This window comes from Amphiprion ocellaris, chromosome 4 (assembly GCF_022539595.1).
Source record: "Amphiprion ocellaris isolate individual 3 ecotype Okinawa chromosome 4, ASM2253959v1, whole genome shotgun sequence".
Classification (NCBI taxonomy): Eukaryota; Metazoa; Chordata; class Actinopteri; family Pomacentridae; genus Amphiprion; species Amphiprion ocellaris.
Genome location: NC_072769.1, coordinates 24,810,268 through 24,830,907, shown reverse-complemented (window position 1 = coordinate 24,830,907; position 20,640 = coordinate 24,810,268). Strand labels below are relative to the sequence as shown.

At 38.5% G+C, this 20,640-nt stretch overlaps 1 protein-coding gene across 11 annotated transcripts in view; it reads left to right on the top strand.

The window, feature by feature from the left end:
- The window catches only part of LOC111562847 (teneurin-3), a 391,758-nt gene that overhangs the window by 94,520 nt on the left and 276,598 nt on the right, over window positions 1-20,640 (top strand). For 10 of the 11 annotated variants that reach the window (XM_055010067.1, XM_055010071.1, XM_055010066.1 and 7 more), the window contains exon 4: window positions 18,555-18,785. In XM_055010067.1, the coding sequence (XP_054866042.1) occupies window positions 18,683-18,785 (103 nt within the window). In that variant the 5' untranslated portion in view covers window positions 18,555-18,682. The remainder of the gene's footprint in view (window positions 1-18,554; window positions 18,786-20,640) is intronic. The other variant, XM_055010068.1, reaches the window with a different exon arrangement.

Genomic DNA, 20,640 nt, shown 5'->3' with positions numbered 1-20,640 from the left:
GTTTGCATGATCTCCCTGTGCATGCATGGGTTTTCTCTGGGTACTCCAGCTTCCTCCCACAGTCCAAGCCTTGTTGAAAAGTTGCTTTTTTAATCATGGTTTGGAGCTAGGTCAGTAGACAAACAACTGAGAGAGTATCCCATCCATGGGATAGGCTCTAGCCCCCCACAACCCTAATGAGGATTAAGCAGTGTATAGACAATGCTAAAAGTGGTAACCACCCAGTGGCTTGGTGGTACAGCCCTGACTCAAATCAAAATCATCTCAAATCACCTTAACTTGTCGATAAACTTGTAAAGTAAATAAAGATCATTTATGTATTTATTTGTTTATTCATTAAGCACAGAAACATCTGACTGGTGTCTCTGCAAAATGCAATGCTTTCATTGGACTTTCTAACGCGTACTGCTCTGTCACCAAGTTGCTGCCACTGGTGTTTTCCATAGTAGCCTGTCTAATGAGGATGTCCCCTGTCTTTGAAATCAATCCAGTTCCTAATGTATTCTGTCATAAATGATTGATTTTTTGCTCTCTACTTGGACACAACCTCTCAGTTGCGCAGACACACACATTGATAGGACATATGTGGATGGGACCGTAAAGAAAGATAAACATGTTTCTCTTTCATCACGCTTGCATTGTTTTAAAACAGACAGTAATGGTAGTAACATGTACGCAAATAGCAAATCGTAATCATTAGACCCCAAACTTACTATAATAAAATAACCAGCTGACCCTAAATCAGTAGTCGGTTCTTTGGCCAGCTGCTGATGTTTATGGAAAGCTCTGTAATAGCTACTATCCATTGCACAACTGAGCTCAGATGATTTGTACAATATTCAATAAAATGGGAATGGTGGATGTATGTGCAGAAACTTTGACCTTAATGTGGGTGGGCTAAAGATGGTGCAATGCCAATGACCTGTAATTATCTTTATCTTTTTAGCATGTCCCTACTGAACTGATGGTTGAAGGTAGGGATGGTGGACAATAAAAAAAACCTTTGTCCTATTGCCCAGCCATGTTAAAATGACAGGGTTATTTCTTTCATAATTTGGAGCTAGGTCGGTATACAAACAACAGACAGAGGATTCAAGAACAAGTTTCAACAGTGTGGCCTTATAAAGTGTAGTCCAGCAGTACTCTTTCCATCAGCAAAAATCATAGTGATGGCAATTAATCACATGGGACAAGTCAAGTCAGCTTTCATTTCAAGTTTTCTTTGCGTTCAGAATGATGTTCACATGCAAATAACCAATGATAAACAGCATAAAAAATCTTACCGTAAAGACTATTTTCACCTCATAGAGGATTCTGAGGTAATTGTATATTGTTGCTGTACCCATCACTGTCACCACCACTGGGCTTGGCTTTTAGATACCAGATTCCCACTATGCCCTGCTGCCTTTGTCTAGTTACTGCCTCTTTTATGAAGTCTGTTGTCTAATTTTCAGTGGTGTCTTTCTCAGAGACCAACCTTGTGGTAATGCTGTAATTTTGACCCATTTTGCTCATTGTCTGTGTTGTACTCCAGTTACCGCCACTAGATGATGGTAGTAATACTGTGTATAGGAATCTGTAATCTTCTCATAATAATCCCATTTATGGGACAGGTGCTTATTTCAGTGAAATAGAACTGCAGGAGTCAGACATTGTTTCTTGTCAAATGTTGTAGAAGGCATTAAATGTGTTACAGTCGAGAGCTTGCAGTTACTTCCAACAGGTCAAGTTCAAGTTGCCAGTGGAAGAAATCCTTCTTATATTTTTCTGGTAGTTTGATGCAATTGCTATGACGTTACATTTTATCCATAAATACCAAGCTGACATTTGTCAGGCCATAAAGACTGAGGAGTTCCCTTCGTGTTAAAGTAACTATATTTACTTCACAGTGGACAAGTGTGGAGTGTACTGGCATCAGTTCTTTTCTGTTCATGTTCATTGCAGCCACCCCTGCCTGCCACATCACCAAAATAGGTGCCAATACATAAAAGCCGTGTTTGCAGGATATAAAGAAACATGTATGCTACAAATTCATCTCGAAACACTGAGACACACTGACACAGAAGAGCATGACACAATCGGTTCTTTGTATGCTGTGGCCATTTGAAAGCTGCTACCTAAATGGAAAGGAGGATGTGGGGTGATAACAGGCAAGAAAAAAAGTGTGTTGGGGGGGGTAAAGAAGTAAGTTTGAACTGAGGAGTGAACAGAATTTTGGCCAAAAAAATGAACAGAGAAAACCTATTTAGTATCATCTGAAGTGTCTGGGACGTAAAGCATTAGAAATGTTAAAAGGAGAGGGTCAGAAAAGGTGTTTAACAGACAATGACGAGAAAATGGCAGAAAAGGAGAGATGGAAGATGAGGGGAGAATGAAGGGCTGAGTAGAGGCTAGGAACTTGGAATCAATGGACTCATTGTTAACAGGAGTTGACCTTCCCTCTCTCACACTAGGCCTTCACCCCTCCCTCCATCTCTCACTCCAACTGCTCAGGGTATCTATTTGTGTGTTAGGTAATGTACCCACTGGCCACCTCAGATTTCAGCTAATAGCGCTAAACAGATGCTTGTGGGAAGTACTGCCTTCAGATTACCTGAGTCCACTTTTTCAAAACACAGTGGTTATCTTTATTCTGTCGTTCTTATTGTAGAGGATCTTGAGGGTTATCAGTTGATTTTTTAATGTACCCATTAGTTGCAAAAAAGTGCATTTTTGCATTTACAGGAGTGTATTTAGTGTGTCAGAGAAAATTCTAACAAAGAAAAAGCTAAATAAAATGCAAATTCACAGACTTTTCTGCTGTTTTGTGAATTTGTTCATCAAGATAAACAGTTGGTGGTTCTGAGTCTCTCTTTGAATCATTGCAGAAGAAAAGAGTGCAATGAGATTACAGTATTAAAATTCCAACTCCATTTCACTTTAGCTTTTCTGCGAAGTGGAGCTGTTGTGTGCCTTCACAGTTATGCAATTCCAGACCTGTATTTATGCACAGCAGTGGAGGGATAGCTTACAGCAACCTTTTACAATGACACAATATAGCGTTGCATTGATTTTTTGTGTCTTCTGCCATCTCACAGATAAAATATGTTATTTTATGGTGTAGTATTAAGATAATTATTGGTAATAATGTGGCTTCATAAGAAGTAGTTATTCTGGGGCAGTAAATACACATTTTGTACATTTCTCAACAGTATCTCATTTGATATGTGCAGGAACAAGTGCGGTAAAGAGTAAACCGGGGTAGCAGATTTGTGCCTGTTGTATGTCAACACTTCGCACATTTTTTCCACCAAAGTCCATCTTTTCCAACTTTGTCAGTAACAACTGAGAAATCTTTCCACATCAGACTTAGCTTGCTTTGCTTTTGTATTGTAAAAAGCTTCCCGTCTATTTGCAGTAAATCTCTACAGTTAATTTTTTGACTGTCCACTTCTGCCTGCAGCAAAGTCAAAACTGCATGCTCCTGCAAGAATTCTGTTGAATCTCACCGGACCCGCGGGACCCCAATCCCAATGCAGTCCTCTACTTTGAAGAAATATTTTCAGACAATACCCAAAAGGCAAACAAACAAAGAACTCTTTTGTTTAAAGAAGCCTTTTGGCACGCATTAAGGATGTACTGAGTATAAATGTGTTGATCCATAAACCACAAATAATGAAAGAGAAATGAATGGTTCTTCTGCTCAGATTTGCTTGTGATTATGGGAAAAGACAAAAACATTTGCAACATCAGATAATATTGTATTATTAAAGGCCACCACAACCTTACAGTAGTGACACGTATTCCTGCCCTACAGATAGTATATATTTGTAAATTGTTACTCCGCCAAGGAATGCGGCGGACTTATGTGACGATTGGCATACGTTTGTCTGTTTGTGCGCAACATTACTCAAAAATGGAGTAACGGATTTGGATGAAATTTGCAGGGGAAGGTCAGAAATGACACAAACACTAGATTAGATTGATTAGATTTTGGCAGTGATGCAGCTTATAGTCTGGATACATGGATTTGTTTAACATTTCTGTATTATTGCGAGATAGCAACATGGCGTCACTAACTAAGACAACAAGTGAACGCTACGTCAGCTGCCTGCTGATGATCACATGATTGCGATCCTACTACAAATCCACCACTGACTAAGTGACTTATCGGGACTTGTCTGTTGGAAATTATACAATGACTGGTCAGCTGTGGTGGAGTACTGCGCTCTCTGAGTGCTTTTCCTGTTTTGCTTGTTATACTTGTCAGGACTCACTCACAGATATTAATTTGCATTCTCATTGTTGTTAGGCTTTGTATTTTGCTTTAGAGTTGCATTGAACATTCTCAAAACTGTAAAGGGACACAACAAACATTACAGTAGTATGACATTTCCTTCCCTGAGCCCTTTTCATGCGCATATCTGCATGTTCTGGTGGGTGACAAAAGTGTCATCCAGGCTTTTTCTAGAGTCAGTGTTGTAGGGAGTTTTTAGGGTAAGGGGTCGCCTCTTCCTTCTTCACCATTAGCACGTTTCTGATGCCCTTGACTGATCTTCAATGGTCTTGAATAAATAAGAGAAGATTGCTTCATTTGCTTCATGGGATTTTAGCTTTGTAAATGACAAAAGCATTATCTCTAGTTTCATAACCAATTTTTTTTGCCCCCTTAAGTGCCTTATGTTAAAAAAAAAAAAAAAAAAAATGGAGGTAAACAATGCTTTGGTCCAGAGATCAGCATTTCCATCATCCTGAATGAACGGTGGTTAACTCCTGTTTTTCTAAATGTACTACAGACATGGATTTTCACATAATGCTATACAACTATATAAGTTTAACCTTAGACTGTATATAAAACATGAACGTCATAGCTGTGACCTTACACACTGGTTTGGGACTACCAGAACTCAAGGACGCAAATCCATAGGATGGTAACCTGTTAATCACAAGTTCCCTACCTTAAAACGTACCATTATAGCTTACTTTCACTGATCCAATAATGCATGAAATAAATGCCATGCTGTACTGATGGAGGTGTGAAGCTAGTAATTTAGACCATAAATCAAGGGAGATGTAGGATCATTTTCTTACAGTTCTCATAATCTTCCTGTATTATACACTGCCTGTCCAAAAAAAAAAAAAAAAGTCTCCACTTGGATTTAACTAAACAAATAGGTAAGGGCCTTCCATTGGATAATTACTGCAGGGATGAATCTGTTTCAGCTGGCAACAACTTATTTAACCCTAGCTGATGCAGAGAGGAGCTTCTCGTTTCTTTAACAACCATGTCGGAAGACATATCCTGTGGTCATGGAAAAGATGTTATTCTGTCTCAGAAGAGTCAAATTATTGGCCTGCATCAAGCAAAGAAAACAACTAAGATGTCTGAAACTTCTTAAGTTGGGTTAAGAGCCGTCCAACGCATTAATAAAATCTGGAATTATACTGGTCAACCATCATCTTTGAGGAACAAATGTGGCCGGAACAAACTCTGAGATGATCGCAGGAAATCAACAGTAGAACTCCGGGTATGTTTAATTGTGAAAGTAAGAGCATTTACACACACACAATGCAAAGGTAACTCAAAGGACTGGGACTAAACAGCTGTGTAGCTCTAAGAAAACCACTGATCAGTAAGACTAATCAGAAAAATGGCTTCAATTTGCTAGGTAGGTCATGTGGTCTGATGAGTCCAGATTTACCCTATTCCAAAGTGATGGGGGCATCAGGGTAAGAAGAGAGGCTGATGAATTGATGCACTCATCATGTCTAGTGTCTACAAGTGTGTGGGGGTTAGGGTTATGATCTGGGGTTGGTCAGGTTCAGCAACGTTATGTTCCCAAAGAATGAGGTCAGCTGACGACCTGAATATACTGAATGACCAGGTCTTTCAATGGAGTATTTCCCTGATGGAGTGGGCATGTTCCAAGATGACGATTCCAGGATTCATGGGGCTCACATTGTGAATGAGTGGTTCAGGGAGCATGAGACATCATTTTCACACATGGATTGTCCTCCACAGAGTCCAGACCTCAGCATCATTGAGAATCTTTGGGATGTGCTGGAGAACACTTTGCACAGCGGCCTGAATCGCCCATCATCAATATAAGATCTTGGTAGAAAATGAATGCATCTCTGGACAGAAATAAATGCTGTGGCATTGCAGAAGCTGATTGAAATGATGCTACAGCAAATGTGTGTCATTATCAGAGCTAAAGGCAGTCCAACGAAAAATTAGAATGTGCGACTTTGTTGGGGTTTTTTTTGGACAAGCATTGTGTTTTTTTGAGTTTCTTTTGGTTCAATCCATAAGCTCTTTGTTCCCAAACTACTTTTAGTCTGTTGTACTACATCATTTTTAATGTTTGCCATGTCTCTGCTCAAGAATTGCCAAGGTTTTTTAAATCTACCTTAAATCCAATGTCATCTACAGTATCTATGTAAAAAAAAATATATATATATCTTAAATTTGAACTTTAGGAGTCTGCAGGTAACCTACAACTGACCTGGGCATTTCTTGCCAACAGCAATCAATACACGTGAAGCCCTGTGATGTGTCCATCTGTGTTGGTTTGTCCTTGACCTGAACACTGAAACTCAAACCTCTTTAAGGGTTGTTGCTTCTGGCTGGCCCTGTTCTCACCCTTGCCCCCCACTTACAAATACATACATGGATTAGTGTTGTTTCAAAACAAAAAGAGAGAGGACGGTGAAATTACTCCTGGCTTGCCAAGACACTCCCCCTTGTTTCACAGTTAGGTCTGTTTTTAACTTGTCTTTACAATTCTCATTTACTCACTTCCTCTGTATTTTCTTTGTGGTCATCTGTGGTTGTTTATCTGTCAATCATTTACTGCTATGTCCATTTTCCACTTCAGATCTCTGTGGCACTCTTTTTCTCTCCCAAGAATGGTATCCTTGCAACTGTCTTTCATTTTCTCATCCCTCTCTCTTTTTTAATCTGAGTAGAGAGGGGGATTAGATGGAAATCAGGGAAAGGTAGGAGATGGATGGAGAGACACACAGAGAGATTATCTTGACAGATTTGCACTTTTGAACTCTGAAACTCTGGTCAGATAACATGGGATAGAGAGAGACGTAAATGAAAAGAAAGGTGGAAGAGAGAGACTTAGATTATCAGGGAGGAGCGAGAGAAGGAAAGTGGAAATACGTGGAGACAATCAGCAGAACAACCAAGAGAAAGGGAAGGATGGTATGAAGAGAAACAAGAGTGCTGAATGAAGGATATGAGTAATAAAGAAAATAGAATGGGGGATTATTTGAGATGTGTGTTGTAGTTTGACTCGATTGTTGTGCCAATATGAGAACAGCTGGGACAGATGGGCAGAGCAGAGGTAGGCTACCGACTGAAAGCTATTCCCTTTAAAAAAAAAAAAAAACTATGTATCCAAAACAAAGCTATTATTAGGTTAATATCTGACCCCCACCAGTGTTAATGTATGATATTACATATTAGATATTGTGCACTGCATTTCAACGATAAGTCAACTGAAACTGACTATGTGGCTGACTCTCTTTTGTGTTGAGGTGATGTTGAAATCTTTCATCTCTGCAATGCTCAGTAGCAAATTTTCTGATTCAGGTTTACAGTATTAGGACCTAAAGCTTCCACGTGTAAGTGTGAGTATACATTTCGTTGGCCCAGAAACAACATGCCAAGACTTTTGCACAACCGTGTGAATGCACATAATCTATTAACACTAAAGTTGGAGAGAAATTGAATGACTGTGCAGCAAGAGAAATACATGATGATATTATTTCATGCTGTGGACTTGAGTTCACATTATGGACACAACACCACAGAAATTGTCAATCAGAGTGCTAACTAGAGAGCTGAGTGTTCTTCTGTTTCTGCTTTATTGTTGACACCAATCAGGTTTGTGCTCTACAAAACCACCGACATGCCAATATGGGCCCTTACAACACGGATCACATTCTCACATTTTTGGACCGATTGCACAACTTCGTCACAGTAATTAACCAAATGCACCAGATGCAGCACATTGTCATCTGGGACAATGTGTCATTCCACCACTGCTCTGGTCCAGAACTGGTTTCAACACCATCCACAGTTTACAGTACTGTACCTCCCACCATATTCTCCATTTCTAAACCCCATCAAAGAGTTTTTCTCGGCATGGCGGTGGGAGGTTTATGATCTCTGGCCTCAAGCTCAGGTGCCTCTCATTCAGGCCACAGAAGAGGCTTGGGACCAAATCGAGCTGTGCTATACAAGGATGGATCCGTCATTCGAGACGTTGTCTTGCCAATGAGGATATTGCCTGCAATGTTGATTAAATTCTCAGGCCAGATCCAGCTAGGCGAAGAGATGTGTAGTATTTAATTTATTTTATTCAGATTTCTTTTTGTTTTCTTCTTTTATTTTACAGTACTTTTAACCTGTACTGGTAGTACAGTATTTTTATTTGTCTATTTTCTGGGCTTACAGTGTTGGGACATGTTTTGTTGTGAGTGTCTATGTTGACTGATTTTGGTTATATGAAGAGAAATAAATCATATTTTCAATTGTCTGCAGCATTGATCTTGTGTTTGGTGAATTTACCATGTTGTATATTTACACTTTCTCTGTGTACTTCACTTACAGTAATCTAATCACTGAGAGGTAGAATTGCTAAAAGTGTTTTAAGTTAAACACAGCAGTGTGTAACAGGTTCAAACAGAATTAAGCCGTGTGGAATGTGTGTGTTTCCTGTGGTAACATAATATGGTTTATATAAATGTGTATATAGGTTTTACAAGATTGTTTTATTTTGCACAGGATCTGAGGTGTTATTGTGTTTGTGGTTGTGTTAATTGTGTCTCGTGTTTTGAAATTCTGAGCCCTGTTTTAAATCGTGCTTAAGCAATCGTAAAAAACTGTAAAACACCATGTTAGTTTTAGATCAAGCTGCACTAATTTGTATGGTTACACTATATTCCCATACCAATTTCACTCATATTCCTGACCGGAAACCTGATGCACACACCTGGACACCTTGATAGGACCTAAATTAACTTTTGTGCTTGACTTGTGAGGGCCTGCAAAAAGTCTGAGATATTAAAAGCGAATGACGTCTGTTACTGGCTGCTTTAACATGAAATATTACTGTCAGCATTTTACTAAAACTGTCAGTCCTCTCATCCTGCTCCATTATTTCCTCAGTCGCTACATACTAACTGGAGTTGGCCCTTCTGTGTGTGTGTGTGTGTGTGTGTGTGTGTGTGTGTGTGTGTGTGTGCGTGTGCGTGTGCGTGCGTGCGTGCATGCGTGTGTGTGTACACGGGTGTGCATATGGCCTCAGCGAGACATAGAGGACAAGTATTGCCCAAAGGCTGCTTAGATGGATAGTATGAGTGAGCTTGTGGAAGTGTGAGTGCACATATCTGTGTATACTTCCTTGGGCAGTTTTCAGAGTGACCTCGAGGAGACAGCTTTACCTCTTACTGACACACACACCCTCGAGACTGTTGACAGTTTCAAGTGACATAATCATTGTGAGAACCTGACAACTATTAGATGATTACCAGTCATCTAGCGAGCATTTAGGCAGAGCAGGGGCTTGCAGACTGCACAGGTACTAGGATTACTTTTGGACAGTTGTGCGTAAGACGTGATCATGTGTAGCACAACTACAGTTGGAGACGGGATTACCCACTTATTTTTGTCATTTTGGTGGACTTTATTGCCAGCATTTGCAAAAAAAAAAATGGGTATTTGACAGTACATTTGTTTACTGCTTTTTTGGGGGGCCTACAGTAGACATTTAAAATTAGGGAAGAAATTGTGGGATTTTGCCAAATTGTATAGGTATAAGATTTAGTCAGACTCTTTCAACTGTTTTTAATGTTTTTGGCATCTCTTTGTGTATACTGAAATTTACGACACCTTTTAGCATTGTCATTTTTTGCACAGATCCATATATTAAATTCAGTTTTTCTAACAAATATGGTTGCACTACAAACTGTATTTGAAAAACTCTGTATGGCTGCAGGGCTACACAGTGGCGCAGTGGATAGCACCTAAAAGATCGCCGGTTCACATCCCAGCCTGGGCCTGGGACCTTTCTGCATGGAGTTTGCATGTTTTCCCTGTGCATGTGTGGGTTTTCTCCGAGTAATCCAGCTTCCTCCTACAGTCCAAAAACATGCTGAGGTTAATTGGTACTTCTTAATTGTCCGAAGGTGTGAATGTGAGTGTGATTGTTTGTCTCTATATGTAGCCCTGTGATAGACTGTTACCTGTCCATGGTCTCCCCTGCCTTCACCCTAAAAGACAGCTGGGATAGTCCCCCACGACCCTAGTAAGGATTAAACAGTGTATAGATAATGGATGGATGACTGCAGAAGACTATAGGGCAGGCGCCCCAAACTAGTTCTTCAAAGGTCTGCACTTTTAATCAAGGTCAGAGATCTGCAACTGTGACTAATAACAACTCACTTATATTTTTTAAGTAACATATATTTAAGTTCAAGACAATTAAGACAGTCAACGTACATTTTCTGCTTTTTGCTGGAAGCTGATTTTTGACATTTCCTTCATAAAGTACATACAATACGTCATTTCGCTCTGTCACATTGGGGCGTGTGTACTGGTAGCATGTGATTGATATGCAGCACAGTGCTACCAAAAACAAGTAATACAAGTTGTGAGCCTCTGTTTAGATAGAATAATTCACAGCTATTCTCCTTTGCTTAACTCTATTCAGTAGAACTTCCCAGGAACCTCTTATTCTCCATATACTATACAGTGCAATCACCAGTCACTTTATTAATTACAACTGTGAAATGTTATGCAATCCAACAGCTCTGCCATGGATTCTACAAAGTTTCAATGGTGCTTCTACATTATTAGTTTTTGCTGGAGAAAAAAAAGGTGTCAGTGCTCTTGTTGAGGTCACTGTGGGTGGTGGTACAATGCATTTAAGTGTTCCTAATGTTTTGCCTATTGAAAGAGCGAACAAAATTTTAGGCAGTCAAGAAATACCTGGATTTTGTCTCTACCTATAAGCTCACAGAATTCATTTGCTTCTCTCTTTTATTTATGTTTTTCATTAAGATTCAACACCTGTCATTCCGAGCTTTAGCGTTGCTTGTCTTATTGAATAAGAGATGGACTTCTGTTGTACTGTCACATGTAACATTCTGTGACTAATATAAAAATGAAAACACACACATCAAGACAGCACTTAAAGGCATCTTGACTCATATTTATTTATATCTGCCCTGTATCTCTGTCCAGGGCTTCATCTATTGTACCATAAATATTCTTCCACACACAATAGGATCATTTAGTTTTAGTTGTCAAACATAGGCCATTGTATGCCGAAAATAATGCTTTGATAATTGTACGTATATAATATTAATTTTCTGGCTTGTAAAGACCTTTTTTTTTTTTTTTTTTTTTTTTGTGTTCTAGAATTAAGCTATTATGAAACAGAAAACATGTAAGAAACAAAACGGGTAATGCATATATATTTCACAGACTGACTCTCTTGATAGTCACGAGAACCTGGGAGGAGGTGCAAAAAAAACCCAAAAAAACAACAGCAGCATCAGTCAAAGACCATTTAATTATTTATTTATTTATTTTTCACTGGCAACAGTTATAGGTTAATTGATAGACTCAAATAAAGAGGAATCCTGAACTGACTCTTTAATCCCTTTGAGCTTTTCTTCATTGTTCATTGAAGCACAGTGTTTTTAATTAACAGTTTAATTATTGATGAAGCCTGATCACGCTCTCTTAATTCATTTCTTAACCAAAAACAACAGCAAACTGATCATTGCTTTCACTCTCATCTTTCTTTCCTCTCCTCCCCATTTCTCTTTGCCCTTCTCTCTATTTCTGTTTCCTCTCATCTTCACTTTTTTACTTCTTTTCTCATCGCAGTAAAGTGAAAAGATCAGACATTTGTTCAGCTAAGTGCGTTGTATCACACAATTGTTTTTTCCCTGTTTTAATTATTTTTTAAAACACATATTTATCTTGTCACAATTTAATTTAGAATGTATATTTCATCTGTTCAAAAGAAAAAAAAAACACTTCCAATGCTTCTATTGGTCTATGGTTTCTATCATTTTGTTTCAATTAATCACACTTTAATTGCCTTTTTCTTTCACTCTCCTTTACTTTGTTTCTTCTGAATCCCCCTCCTCCATTCTATTTGTCTTTTGTCAAGAACCTCTAGTTTTTTTCATCTCTTATTGCTTTCTTTACTTCTGTTTGCCCCATTGTTTCTCCTTGTTAGTCCTCTGCTCGCAACATCTGAGACATTGTATTGCTTCTTACCTCACTTTATTATGTACAACAGCCAGAAACCAATGATCTGTGGTCAGGATAGTTATGCATACCACCACTGAAGTTTTACCAATGTGCATACTGACAATTGCAGCAAAGGACAACTGACAACGAATATGCAAATGTGCTATGTGACAGACAGCAAAGATGTGGCTGTCTCATATCCCACATTGACTGTCAATCACATTTCTGCTCTAAAGCACTGTCAGCAAAGTTTCCTGCCCAGGAATCAGTCTTTGCATGTATCACTGTCTGTAAATCCACCTTAAAAGTGCAATGTAAGTGATGTATAAGCACTCCTGAAGCATTCAGGTTGTCCATTCCACACTGACTTCTGACTCCATGCAGCATCTCCCTGCTCAGAACCATCTGTCTATCAGAAAAGAGAGCAGCTGGACAAATTGTCTTCACCCATGCGGAGAAATTTAATGTCAGTGCAAGCAGAAGGATGTTATAATTTACAGACATCTGTAGCATTTGTATTGGAGCCAGCGTGGATTGACAGATTTGACAGAGGGGAAGCACAGGTGCCCCATGCAACGGGCTAGTGACAGGCTTCAAAACAGTCCTGCACCTTTTGTTAATTTAATCATGTGGAAAGATTTATTTATTATGAAGTCAAATATATAGACAGGAGTATTCTGTTGAACTAAAAAATACAAAAAGGAGTCTTGCAATAAAACAAGTAATAGGTTAAGGCAACAGCATTATGTCAATTGCAGAGTTTTCCGCAATGATTTTCTTTTAACATAATATAGCATATAACGTAACACATGTAGTGTCTGAATAAAGTAGTAATAGCAGTACTATTTCTGTCAGATTTTTTACCAACTTCTTAGCTACATAAAATTAACATTCATTAGTTCTTAATTCCTCTAACAGCTACTATTTCTGCAAATTCAACCAAAGAAGTGACTGCACATAGTAACTTTAGCATCTTTTAAAATGTTTTTGTTTGTTTCTTTGCTTTGTTTTCTGTTGCTTTTTTGTTTGTTTTATCCACTATTTAGTTACAAATATTTCAGAGGAAGGTCGCGGCGATATATGGTTGTCATTGTCATTGTAAAGTTAATAGTATACACTAATGCAGTTGTTGAAGGGCAGTATCTCTGTGGTAGTTTTGCTGAGGTTTTTTTCTGCCTTAGCATCAAGCTGAAGTGTTCAAGTAAAACAATCAGTTCATCCCTGAAATCAACAGCAGATAACAGGATCTCTAGAATTTACACCCTCTAATGCAGCTGAAATGCCACCAGCAGAGACCATTACTCACACAGTGTTCTGCTTAGTAAGCCTGCCAGAAGAAGTATGAAGAGTGACAAAGTAAACTGCGGCTTTTTCATTTGAGGTGGAGTTGTGGTTTTTTGCCGAGCTAAGACAGCTGCCGTTTGTGGGTTGTAACAAGAGGCCCTCGATACTGAACGCAGATTACATTGTGCATAGATTAGAAAAGCTGCATAACTAAAGCTATCGAACAATCTCTTTCAAAGTTGAGGAGCTAGTTAATTTGAGCACTTCACAAGAACCTTCTCAACAGCAACAAGGTGAAGTTGAATTTTCTGTGCTTGTCTGAGTCTATGATATGCAACGCCTGCCTTGCCTGTTGAGAGTGATCAGACACATCCCTGGGGATATCTAGAAGTCATTCTGCACTTGTGTTTCAACACTTTGCTGTATTTAATTTACATCTAATTCATTCATGATTAATATTCAGTCAACAAGTGCTGAGGCCAGTATTCTCAGCAGGATGTTGATCTATTGTTTATGCAACTATATGTAAAAAATATTCCATCGCACATCAAACCCTGTGTACAACATTTCTTAAAAGAAGGTAAATTTAATCAATAGAAAAAAACAGTAGTGGTAATGACTGATAAAGACTTTAAAATGAAAATATCGGCATAGGCCTAGAATTAACACTGATGCTCCTTCTCGGATGAAAGATTGCAGCTTTTTTTTTGAAAATGTTCCATAAAATTAAATGTTGAAAGTTTTTTTCATGGTGCTTTTTATTACATCTTATTTTAACCAGTGAAAGTGTGTATTTGAATACAGTTGTATTTTATGTTTGAACCTGCCATTGGGTCAAAAGTGTAGGCATTATAATGTTTTAATTTTACTGCAAAATATACCTGATGTTTTTTGCAATTATATGGAAAAAAATATGTGCCAGTATATGGGCTGAATACGTGCATATTAGACATTGGCAAAAATTTTATGTTGTGCATCCCTAAATAAAATGTAGCTGACCATTGACCTTTCTTAATATGTGGACCACAACATGTGTGCTGACCTTTTACTTCTGAAATCTCCATAGTAATGTTCTGGAAATTAATTTTATCAATACATTGACTGCATTTCCTCTCCATTCCTAACAGAATATGGGATCCTGAGGTAATTTATGAAGAGAGATACTTTGCTGTTAAAGACATCTGTCTCTTTGTGCCTTTGCAATTTTCAGTCGTCATTGCAGATGAGTGAGAAAATATGGGAATCAGAGAGAGATGAGATATGAATAAAAGATAGAGGGAGATAGAGGAGATTGAACCAGAGGGAGGGGTGTCACTGAGCACATAATGTGTGTATTCCTAGGAACCCTTGAAGCTGACAGTTCACTGAACATAAAATATAATAACACCATGATTAACAGAAGCAGCAAAAACATACAACTTTACTGTGGTAAACTATTCAAGAAAACACCTCCTCAAGCCAAGCCACTCTTGTTCTTTTGGTCACTACCCAGAGCTTATGACCATAGATGAGGGTTGGAACGTAGATTGACTGGTAGCTTTGCTTTCTGGATCAGCTCCCTTTTCACCATGACGGTCTGGTTCAACATCTGCATTACTGCTGATGCTTCTCACACTTCATTTTTTTTGTCACTCCACCGGTTTCCGACAGAAAAGTATGGCATCGGTCTCAGAGTTTGGCAGCACCTGTTTTCAAGGTTTACTCAACCTCCATTGCTGCAGAACAGCTTTAAGTTATTCATTTCTTGTTCCCTGAAAAAGTTTTTTTTTTTTTTTTTTTGTTATAATTCTGAAATGTGCTCTTTTTTTAGTTTTGGGTAACATTCCCTTTATTTTGAAACTCTGGCAGGTCACCACTTACCTTTATAATATTTGAAGCTATTCATTGGACTTGAACTACTTGATTTTCAATTTTAAAAACTTTATTGAAAATCAAGTAAAAACAAATGGGACATTCTAAAATTGTTGACTGGTATACATATTCACATACTCACTTGATGATTGTCAGACTAAATCCACTGTCATGGCACACAGTTGCATATAATGAACAGAACATTCAAACAGGGTCCTCCTGCTTCAGTCTTTGTTGCTGCAGATGTTTGTTCTCTCCCTCATGTTCCAGATTGGACTTCAGCATATATAAATGAAGTTGAGCAGTTGCCATTTCCAACCAAGAAGAGGCAACATGTTAGTCGGTTTACTGTTTGCCTTGTAGAACGCTACACTAGAGAGAGGACTGGGCAATGCTTACAAACCCTGCTTTCAACCCCGATTGAGGCTTCCACAAGTTGGCCAGTCACAAGAAAAGTAGCTTTTAGGGGAAAAGGGGGCCTTAAAAAATGTACTTGCACCTTAAATTCCCTGCTACAGGCAGAGGCTCAACATGTTGAATTAGACAAATAACGATTTTTTTTTTAAAGTGTGAATAAAGCTACTGTGGTGGAATAACAAAGTAAAAACATAAACTGGCAACAGTAATAACATCACCTTAAAAAAAAAAAATTAGTAGAAAAGAATAGAATCCACAAACCAACTAGCCTGCACAGCTCTGTTCAACACAACAAGCATATCTATTAATAACACACACATACAAGCATGCATGCAGGTCGAGAAGGGACAGGATTTAAGGATCAGTGTCTCAGATTAGGTTGATGGTTTATAAGGCTGCGTGACCCATACTGGCAGTCTTTCCTTCCCCCTCTCTGAGCTTTGCCTAATATCTCTTTATATCTTGCCAAACGGACTCACTCAAGTCAGCTTTTTTTTTTTTTTTTTCTTTAGCTTTTCTGTCTGTGTCTAATTTCAGCGTTCGGTACTGAATGTGACCAGTTGTCACAAAATAAATGTTGCTACACATTTTGATCAACCTATCTTTTGAAAGCTGTCATCACTCTTGTCACTCTACCTCCAAAAATTGGATGTCTGCGTGGTTACATAAAATAGAATTCTAGAACTAACTTCCTTTAAACCTTCCTTTTTCGTCTATCATTATGTTGCAAATTGACAGCAGCTGGTGACTTTATGTTTATCTAAAGAAGCCATTCTATCAACTTACTGTCCCATCTTAGGATCACTTCTGCCTTTTTACTTGTGACCCAACTTAAGAGCAAGTGCAGCTGTGCTATTCATAATCAACAATCAGCATTTCTCTGTGGAAACTATACTATTAGATACTATTAGAGCAATTATCAACTAATCTGTTGACTATTTTTGTTGACCTATGCATCATTAGTAAAATGTCACTAAATAGTGAAATATTCTCATTAAAATTTCCCAGTTTCTATGGGACATTTTGTTTGTTTTTTGTCTATTACATAGTCCCTAAAGATGTACAAGTTTTGATATAATAATAATAATAATAATAATAAGAAGAAGAAGAAGAAGAAGAAGAAGAAGAGCAAATCTTCACATATGAGATGGTAGCGGCCTTTGCATGATTCACTGCTTAAAATCGCAGTAGATTAATTGAGACATGCATATGTTGTTGTGCTGTAGAATGTAACCAAAGGCCAATTCTCCATATTTGATATAAAGAGGACTGCATCATTCGTTGTTGTCAGCATGAGGAGAGAATGATCAGGGAGGAGCAGAATGTGGAGTGTTTTATGTGGGAGGAGGATTTTGCAACTGCTCCACGGCTCTCACTTGTGTTTCTGTTTACATACATTAAATGCCAGATGGTACAAATAGGCTACATGTATTAACATTATGAACTATCAAAGGTCTCAACTGCTGTCTGTTAATGAAAAAACAAACACACACAATGTCTTTTTAGCCGGTGAATAATTTGTAGGTCGTTAGTACCACCAAATTCTGTCTTATCTTAATCAGGACTGATCTGTGCATTTTGTTTACAGTGCACTTGTGAAATAAACAAATGTTTTTATTCTCACAAGATTTCATTCTGTCCTACTTGTTTTTCCCTTGTTTGTGCATTTAGAAGAAGATTATGTAAAAATAGGATGGAATAAATAACTGACGGGTTTCTTGGTCACATATTGTGTTCAACCCCACTGGATAAAGCTACCTATGCTTTGTGATCAGGTTGTGCTGGTTTTACTGATCAGCATTGTACATATATAATCACTTGTTTGTTCTTTTGTGCACAGGAAATCCGAAATGTCCCAATGCATCAACACTACATGCAAGTTGATGACTTGCTCCTTCACTTTTAGTGTCAAATTTAGAAGCTAGCCATATAGAAGATAATTCTCCTGGGACAAGTGACAGTAACATCTTAAAAGCGGATCAGAAAGAAGGATGAAGCAGTCTAGCATCAAGTGCAACACAGAGTTGACAATTTATTTACATTCATTACGGTGCAGTTACTAGAAACACGGAGCGCAGTTAACAGTTAAGTGCTCCAGCATGCTGTGATGAATACAAACAGATGTCACAGCGGCTATGCATGCAGGCCTATTTGGTTTACACTGGAGGGTATAAGAGTAGCTGTGTGAACTCCATATTAATGAAAATATGGAATAGGGGAAACTGCTGTTCAGTAAACTAGGAAATTACATTAAATGTATGAATGAAGAATCGATACGTATAAGAAGCACAAATGAAACAAACAACAAGAAGCAGATAACATGACTTGTTAATGTCTGACGGTTAGTTAAATTTAATGTGCAAATCAATGGTTTTATCCCACCTGGCATGAATTAGCCCCTGCGTATTAAAACCACTGTGTGTCGGCTACACAAGGACACACAGGACGTGCAGAGCTCACAAAATGTGTCTTTTTAGCATGCATTACCCAGCAGGAGCAAGTACACCAAATGAACATGCTGTTGTGTCTCCATGTTTTTAGTGGAGATCACACAAAACACACACACACAGTAAAAACAGTAGATGGTGAAATTTAAATCGCAGTAGCACATGTTGTCACTGAACACTTTTGTGTCAATTATTGTTGAACAGCATACACTTCATCACTGTCAGAAATGTAGCAATTTGTAGGATTTGTCCTTGACAACTGCTTTTTTTTTTGTCACTTTGTGTGTTTGTAGGTGGAGTCCAACAACACTTCACTCTCTCTGTCTGACTCTGTCTTGCTCTTTCTTCCTCCTTTATCTTTTTCTGCCTTTCTCTCTCTGTCTGTCGTTGTGTCTTTGCAGCTGTACAGCAGCATGCCTGTATGTTTGCCAGCAGCACAAGCAGAAGCATTATGGAAGTGAAAGAGCGACGCCCATACTGCTCACTCACCAAGAGCCGGAAGGACAGGGAGGGACCTTACACTGGTGAGCTCAGTTTAGCACAAGCATCCATCCATACATTCATTTATTTGCTTGTTTCTGCCTTCATTCATTAGTTGAGTCAGTCAGTGAGTCAGAGCCACTCTTTCCATTAAAAGATCATTCACTGGCCTGAAATGCAGGGATTTTGAGACATCAAGTGCACTTCTTCCAGTACATGCCACACACTTTGACTTCAGCAGTATTTTTTGACACGTGTTGCTGTGATTACAAAGACTGCCTCCGAATGACAATCTGTCAAAGTGTTAATCAAAATTTGTCACTTTTATGCTGTCCCATTCAAAACATGCCTGCTGCTTGATGGCCAAATAACATTTGATGACATGTACAACCCTCCTTCAGACATCCGTTATGGTAATCGGTTTCCGTAAAAGTTGCACCGGCAGTATTACTCGGTCAGGCCTAGTGACACTTCCATATCTTTTTCAACACGGCACAAGTCTGAACTGAACCACCACATTATTGGATAGACACACAAACAGCAGTACTTTGAGTTGCGTGAAGTGATTTAGGGAAAGATTTTTCCACATTTCAGCATCAATATTCGTCCTGAAAACATGACAGCGATCCTTATTACGCAGTTTGTGTACCAATATCACAACACAGCTTTTTCACGCACTTTGCTCTACAACTTCAAATATCAACATTTTCAGTAGTACTCCAAATATTTTTTTTCCCACAAGATGTTCAGAGCTGAAGCTTGTTTCTTCAAGCTGTTTAAAACTATTGGCTCCAAGTTTGTTTAATACCTGCAGCATCAGACAGCAGCAGGATCCATATGAGCGTCTCCAAAGAGAACAAGAGAGTTGTGCATACAGAACAACTGCACTGGTAACTTAAAGTTATATAATTATAAAATGCAGAGTATAAGAGAGAGGATCAGTCTGCACCAGAATCTACACTGTGTAGATCTACGTGTCGTCACATCAGACAGGTGAACTGTCACACACAGATGACGGTGTAGTTTCCAGCTGTTTAGGACTATTTCATTTTACTTTATTACAAACCTGCAGCATCGGACTGCGGTTGGATCCACGAGTGTCTCCAAAAAGAGACAGCTGCATTTATTTACACACAAAGCAACAGAAGTAACTTCATTAATTACGTAATAATTTAATCATCCCAACATGGAGAAAGGACCGATCAGGGTCTACAGCAGGCCATACTGTGTACCTTTCTTAACCTTAGACAGGTGAAGTGTCACACAGTCACGGTTTACCAGCTGCAGTTCAATATTTTGTCACATCGCAGCTGTCCGCTGGTTGAGTCCTGAATTTTCAATTTCAGTGTTTAAGAAATCAGAGGTAATCTGGGTTGTTAGTTATTTGGTTAGTTTTTTTTTATATACTGTGCATTAAAACAGAAGCAGTGCAGAAATGATGAATTTAGAAAGTCGTTTTTAAGTGCAGCTACTGACAGAACATGTTCCTTGTGTTGATGACAGTTTATATCATGCTAGGTTTGGGACCAAAGGTAAACAGAGTGGTACACTGCCACTGCAGTCTCCTCACAGCACTTTGGGATGCTTTCTTTTTAAGTGCAACAGTTGTCCAGTTGTGCTCCACCATTTCCAGTTTGCAGCGCCTACAGATCACCACATTGGTAGTCTCTGTCTAAAATTCCATATTTTAAATGATTGTAGATGAGGTTTTTCTTTTTCTTTTCTTTTCCATTGTTTGAAACAGTGACATCATTGCATCAGTGTTCTCAATATGGCCTTTTGCAATATGTCCTGTTTCACTGAAACAAAGAATTGGATGCACTGCAGTTGAATCACTACAAATAAGATAAGAAACATTTTTAAACAGTGTCCTAAAAGTGAACACTATTTAAAAATGTT